We start from the raw sequence: 7138 nt of genomic DNA on the forward strand, positions 1-7138 counted from the left end.
GTGTGCGGTGACTCGCTTGAAATGTACTGCATGCAGTATTCATGTTTCCTCTCGACTGGAATTATAAGAACTGATTTATAATAAAATACACTTTTATCAATGGCTGTTGGACGAGCACATGAATAATATGAGTGAGATGACATAAATAGGGGCCGAAAATAAATTATTCTTGTTTTGGCCCCATCCCTCACTCTATTGAAGTAAAAACCAAAAGAAAATGTTTAAACTTATGCTTAATGTTTACCTACATGTTTGAATACATTGATTTTAAAAACTCGATGGTGAGAAAAAACGTATGCTCGGATGTCATACGCTTAGTTGATCGATCGATTAATAACATAGGAAAAATAAATAAAAGCCTTATAATAGTTTCAAAAATAACATTTTTTTGTTATAATATAAAAACATGTTATGTTTTAATGTTTCAGACGTTTTTGTTCGTATAGAATAATCTTTTCATAATTTTTCTGTATTATAATATACTTAAATAAACGCCCTTATTTCGTAATTATCGTCCATTAATATATTGTACTAATAATACGCATGTTGCTAATTACATATATTTACTTATGTTATAAATATGTATAGGTTCGTATAATAGGTAGAATAATTAAAAACATAACATGCCATTTATTTTCGGAATAAAAATATGTTGAGTTATGCAAATGCTTGAAATTATATAAATATATATATATGTGTGTGTGTGTTTGTGTGTGTGTTAAAGATATACCTATATAGTATATGAATTATAAACATACCTACCTAATAATTTCAAAAAGTTTATTATCATTAATGTAGTAGGTAATAGATATACCTATTAAATATATTTAATTATCTATAAAAAATTTTGTTTTAAGATATTTCCTTAAGTGGTCAACATCCAACAATAGTTAAAAATGTTTATTGTTTTAGTTGCAGTCATTCTAAGCAGCTTTGAAATAATGTATAAATAAAATAAATATGAATATGATCTGAACGAAATTAATCGTACACAACCAACTACCATAACACCTATACTTATTAATAAAAACCGGATAAAATCAGACAATCACTTATGAGTAAGTTACTATACAAATAATAAAAGTGAAGGGTTTCAATGTAAATAGTATATAATTGCAAATAATGATTGGTCAGCTGTATGAAATGTAAAGGTTTAATAAAGTCTAAACATAATGATTTATATTGATAATTGATATATCAATTTGTATTTGTAATTGAAGGACTCGATAAAAACGTATTATCAAACATGACGTGTAGTCTTAAGGGTACAAGATAAAATAATGTTAAACTGAACGTATTAATGTGTTTACATACTGCTATCTATCTAGTTTAAGATTCTACGGACACATTTCGATAATATAATAGTATACTTTTAAGCTTTTTTGTTTAAATCACTAATCAGTGATTTCAGTTTAATTTCAGTGATTTTAAAGAATGCGTTAAAATAAATTATAGCTTATTTGAATTTTCTCCATTTCAATTCAATTACGACTTGAATTTTTAAAGAAAAATGTTCAAGAATTTGTTAGTATTTCAGTTGTTTAAGAACACAACAGGAACACTGTTATTTTGAAAAAACTCAAAATTATTATTATTTTCTCATCTTAAACACTATCAATAACGAATACCAAAATCAGGTTTTTTTTGTATATCAGTTTAAGGATTATTTATTTAAAATTATTATTAATTAAATTTTACATGGTTCTTATTCTCATATTGATGATATTCATCAAGTAATAAATTCTCAGTATGAATTGATGTAAGTATGAAAAATATACTTAATTTTAATTTTTAAATTGTAATTAAATTCATCAATATTTTTCATTATGTATATGGAAATCCAATCTAGTAAATATTGTTTTAGATATTATTTATACCGTATAAAACCTTTATATAATACAGTGAATGAACATCTAATCTATTTAATGAACCTGAGGATTCTTTAAATAATATTCGTTAAATAGAAATTTTATAAAAAAAATAAATAATATTTTTTTCTCATTTTTAGTGTACAAAATATTTTCGAATAATAATATATAATATTTAGGTATACATATTATTAATAAATTAATTAAAATAAACAAAATAAATAACAATAATATTTTTTTACCCTTTTTTGTTGAAGAGCTTTCTGCGATATTTTGTTGAAAAATTATTGTATTATTCTGTCTATAAAATTGCTCGCACTTATTTAAATAAGTCGGATTGACAAATATGTACTTTATAAATAATATGTAACAGTGCAATTGTTTTTAAATTTTTTAAAGAAAAATAACACAAAATTAATTCGTTGAATAGACATTTTTTACTTAAATAGAAACATTTTTTAATGAAAATTGTATGGTTCCAAAAAATATTTCATTATACAAAGGCTTTCGTTAAATAGAGGTTCCATTGTATTTTAATTAAATGTTTCCGATCTTTAGTAAACTGTATAATAATATGAATAGTCCGTTTATATTAAAAATGACCGTATACAATTATTACGTACCTATTTAAAAAGCCTATTTGCTTTTAATCCAAATTCTGTGATATTATGTCTTTAAAAATATAATTATACAATTTATATGTATACCTAAATTGTTTAGTTTCAAGTAAGGATTGGATGTCTTCTAACTATTAATGAAAAAAATAATTTAAGTATTTAATACGAAAGTTAGCAAATGCAATTACAGTAAACTTTAAACGTTTCGTGCATAGAAATAATAATACAATGCTTATTGCACTGCATATAAATAGACAATACCTAGTATATGAATATTATTCATAGTAAATTTGATGAATAAATCTACATCAATAAAAAAAAAGTTTTATTGCTAAGTCCCTAAGTAAGTATAATAATATTTGTAACTCAAATTTAAGGTTTTAACCGGATAATAATAAACACAAAAATACACATAACATATATCTACTAGTGCAGTTTAACTGCAGTATTATAAAATGTCAAGGGCCTGTCCCGTTTACTATTATAATAAATAATGAATAAATAATACAAAATATTTGAAACTTAATTGATTAGATACGGTTTCTAGTTAAAATATATAAACTATTTAAATTGTCACAACTGTACATACTATGTATAATATGATTAAAAGTTATCCAAAATATCTTAGAAAGAGTACTAAGAGGAATACCAAATTCTTGGGCAATGTTTTGTTTTTTAAACCACTTTATTCACTATTAAAATATATTTCTCAGATAAAGTCAAATTCATAAAATGTACTATATTTTCTTTTGCTATATACTTTAGTACAAAATGCACATTATGTAAAATGTAAATAAATAAAATAATTTACCTTGGGAAATATTGGAAATAATACTCAAGTCGTCAAAATGTATTGGTTTTATATTTCGATATGATAGTATACTATGTACTCGTAATATCTGAGATAGACCTGCAAATATATTTATTATCAAAAATTGTTAAACCATCAATTTATTATTTAAAATATCGTAAATAAATTTGGTCGCGATGAGTGCATACAAACTAGGTTTTTAAATCCTAAAAACAATACCGCGATAACAGAATTTTCGGTAATTTTTGAAAACACGAAATTCTAACATACGATTACTCGCGTAAAGATAAGGACTTATGAAGACAATACTAAGACGAAAAATGATCTCGTTTATTATCATGCCATATCTGAACCGGAGACTGATGGCTATCTGAGTACGCGGGTGTGTACCTACTCGACTCAAACTCCAGTCCGGACAACCGGACTCCGTTAGCCGCGAAAGGGCGACGAAGCGAACGGATGACGAGAGTGGCCACCACTATTTGGCGAGATTGTCGGGCGCAAAAGGGCAGGGTCGCCTTCAACAATATCGTATCGCTTGTCCTCAAAGCCATGTCCCCGGGGCGACTTCCGCGTGACCGACGCCTATAATAGTAATAATAATTATTATTTTATATCGCCACCGCAGCGCGCCACTAAGGTCAAAACGATTTTTTTCCATCAAACAAATCGTATATAAATAACCATGCGGTACCCAAACGATCAACAGCATTGTCGATCGACAGTCCGTACTAGGAACTTCTTACTACGGTCGTGCGATAACGATTTAGTGTGTTTCTATCTGAGTCTTAGTGGTTCGTGTTTCACGTTACTAGAAGACAACGAAGTCGTTCCAAACACCGAGAAAAATGAATTCCAGTCTATTGGTAAGTGTAAAAAGTTTTATTACGCATATCATGTATTATCGTCTCGCGCCTTTGACATCGAAAATCTTCAAAAACGTACCAATTGACGGGCGGCGTTTCGGGAAAAGTAGAGAAAAACGGCAGTGATCTACTCGCAGCCGCATAATATTGTCGTTATTGCTGTGCATGTCTGATTCGAGTACGGCCGCCGTGCGACAAGACCGCGACCCGCTGTCCATATACGCCGTGAGGGGTGTTTTTCGATTACGTCCGTATACACGTTACGAATATACGCTTGCGCGGCGCTCGCTGCGGTGGAAATAATTAATCTCACAGTCGAAAATCGGCTTAAAAATCGCCTCGGCCGCTGAGTACCGCCATTATTCTTTGAAATTACTTGGCGTCTGTGAATAACGTTTGCTTGTAATTTAAACGGCGCGTCATTACCGTAGCACAAAGAGCGTGTGCAGCGGGTTTATCATCAAAGTTCAAGTTGCATTGCGCACTCGCTGCACACACGTATGCACATATAAATAATGCTCTTTTACACGCGGCCTCGGGTCGTTAACTCCGCCGGCGATTCGCGAACGTTTCCGCGCACACGATCGCAGACAGCGTCGGGAAAAATTCGAAATACCTTTTCTGTGTTCGTTTTTTCGGGAGGCGTATTTTATTGATAACCGTGAAAAGCTCCACCGCGAATTCACGGTCTCCCACACACGGTGGCTATAAGCCGGCAAGCTTTTCTTCCGCGACGCGTCATACATTACGTTTTGTAGGTAGGTACTTATTATATAAAACATTGTAAGACATATATCTACGACGCTTGTGCGTCATCGTGCTAAACACGATAGACAATTTTATAAAAGCTTTCGTGTAGTTTGTGAACGTGTGCGTACCACGTCCCCTGCAGAGTCGTTTATCAAATGAGCGCGAGAAAAAAAATAAACTCACACCACACCTCATCCCCGGCCGAGGTCGCTTATCAAGCAAACGTTTGTAGTTAATTTTTATGTATTTGTTATCACGCTCGGAAATACTATACACGCGTATAATAACACTATACGATATTAGTATATTGTTGTGTACAGTGTAAAATATTAACACGACGGCAATAAAAACAAATCGAAACGTTTAACTTTTTTCCCCGATTTATCATATTATTATTTAGCCTTTTTCGCGGTTCGGGGAATATCGCTATCGCCGCGCGGTGTACGATCTCATTCGACTTTAAAACTTTAAGCTCAATCCCAAATCAATCGTCCTGGTCGAAGAAGTTAGTGAGACGTGCGTATAGTGACGGGCATTTCGTCAAATCATTACGCAACACTACCTAATCTTTTTTTTTTTAAACTTTTTTGAAAAATACGAGAAAAACCGTCCATTAAGCTAATGAAAAATCCGTTTCTGATTTTCTAAACGTTTTTCTTTTTTTCCTTTGCAGTTATTCGCAGCAGCCGTCGTGGCAGTGGTCAGTGGAAGTGCCGTGTACCCAGTGCACCACGCACCGGTCACCACCCAATACCACTCTCAAGACGAATTGGGCCAATACGCTTACGGATACTCCGGCGGCCCATCGTCCAAGCACGAACAGCGCACCGCTGACGGCGTGACCAGCGGCGGTTACTCGTACGTGGACGCCAACGGCCTTGTCCAGTCCTTGGCCTACGTGTCCGACCCGGTCAACGGTTTCCGCGTCAGCGGCACCAACCTGCCGACCGACTCCAACACCGTGCACGCCGCCGCCGCCGTGCCGGTCGTCCACCGCGCCGCCGTGCCGGTCGTCCACCACGCCGCCGTGCCGGTGCACCACTGGGCGCCACAGCCTGCCGAGCCGATCGTCGTCAAGAGCCCGTCGTACCTCGTGCCCGCCGCTCACCCACTTCTCAAGCTCGCCCAGCCCCTGACGCCCGCCGGCACAGTGAACGTGCACTACCCCGAGCACGCCGTCGTCTTGGCCGCCCGCAAGAAGCGCAGTGCCGGACTCTACTCGCACCCACTCGTTTCCGGTTACTCCGCCGCTCCCGCCCACATCGTCACCGTCAAGCACACCGAATACGCCGCCCCACCCGCCCCGGTCGTCCACCACTTGGCAGCCCCGGCCCCGTACTACCTGGCCGCCGCCCCAGCACCGGCCCCGGTCGCCACTTCCTACACCAGCGTCGTCCGCCACCACGAACCGGCCCTAGCGCCCGCACCGGTGCTCGCTTACGCCGCAGCCCCGGCCCCGCACGTCGTCGCCGCCCCGGCCCCGCACGTCTACGCCGCCGCCCCCGTCCCACACGTGTACGCCGCCGCCCCAGCCGTAGCAGTGGCACCGGCCAAGAGCCAGTTCCACTCGCAAGACGAACACGGCCAGTACACTTACGGTTACACCGACGGCGCTTCCGCCAAGACTGAGACCCGTTACGCCGACGGCGAGACCCGGGGAAGCTACTCGTACGTGGACGACCAAGGATCCGTCCAGGCCGTCCACTACTCCGCCGGCGCCGACGGTTTCAAAGCCGCGGGCACCAACATTCCGGTTCACCACGTCTGAGGATCGAACACTGCCCGACACTCCCGCGCCGCTGATCGAGTAAAATTACCTACCTGCAATGTACACTACATCATGCATATATAGTCTTCCCTTCTTTTTTCTATAAATAATATTAAATATAAATAATAAATTTCATTTTTTTTTATATGTATATCGACTTCTATTGTATGGTTTGTGTCCCGTCTCGTCCGTCAAAAAAATACGCAATATAATATATGACACGTCATCATCACGTCATCGTGAATATTGAAGGTGTATTTTATATGCTCCCATACAGGATACGTAAAGGATACACGACCCTTGTCAGATAAGATAATAATATAATATAATATGGTGTATACGTATAATATTGTATGTACATTAACAAGTCTGGTTATAATTTGTCGTTACCCGACCTCGATAAATGATCCTATCGACAGAATTACAATATTTATCAAGGTAAATTAATTAGGACTGGA

At 36.7% G+C, this 7138-nt stretch overlaps 1 protein-coding gene across 1 annotated transcript; it reads left to right on the forward strand.

The window, feature by feature from the left end:
• Positions 1-3980: 3980 nt before the first annotated feature.
• On the forward strand, positions 3981-6831 carry LOC114121573 (uncharacterized). Its single transcript, XM_050206641.1, has 2 exons — positions 3981-4162; positions 5586-6831. The coding sequence occupies exons 1-2, from the start codon at positions 4145-4147 to the stop codon at positions 6678-6680; spliced, it is 1113 nt and encodes a 370-aa protein (XP_050062598.1). The 5' UTR covers positions 3981-4144; the 3' UTR covers positions 6681-6831.
• The last annotated feature ends 307 nt before the right edge of the window (positions 6832-7138 follow it).

The sequence above is a fragment of the Aphis gossypii genome, chromosome 1 (genome assembly GCF_020184175.1).
Source record: "Aphis gossypii isolate Hap1 chromosome 1, ASM2018417v2, whole genome shotgun sequence".
In the NCBI taxonomy this organism is placed as follows: domain Eukaryota; kingdom Metazoa; phylum Arthropoda; class Insecta; order Hemiptera; family Aphididae; genus Aphis; species Aphis gossypii.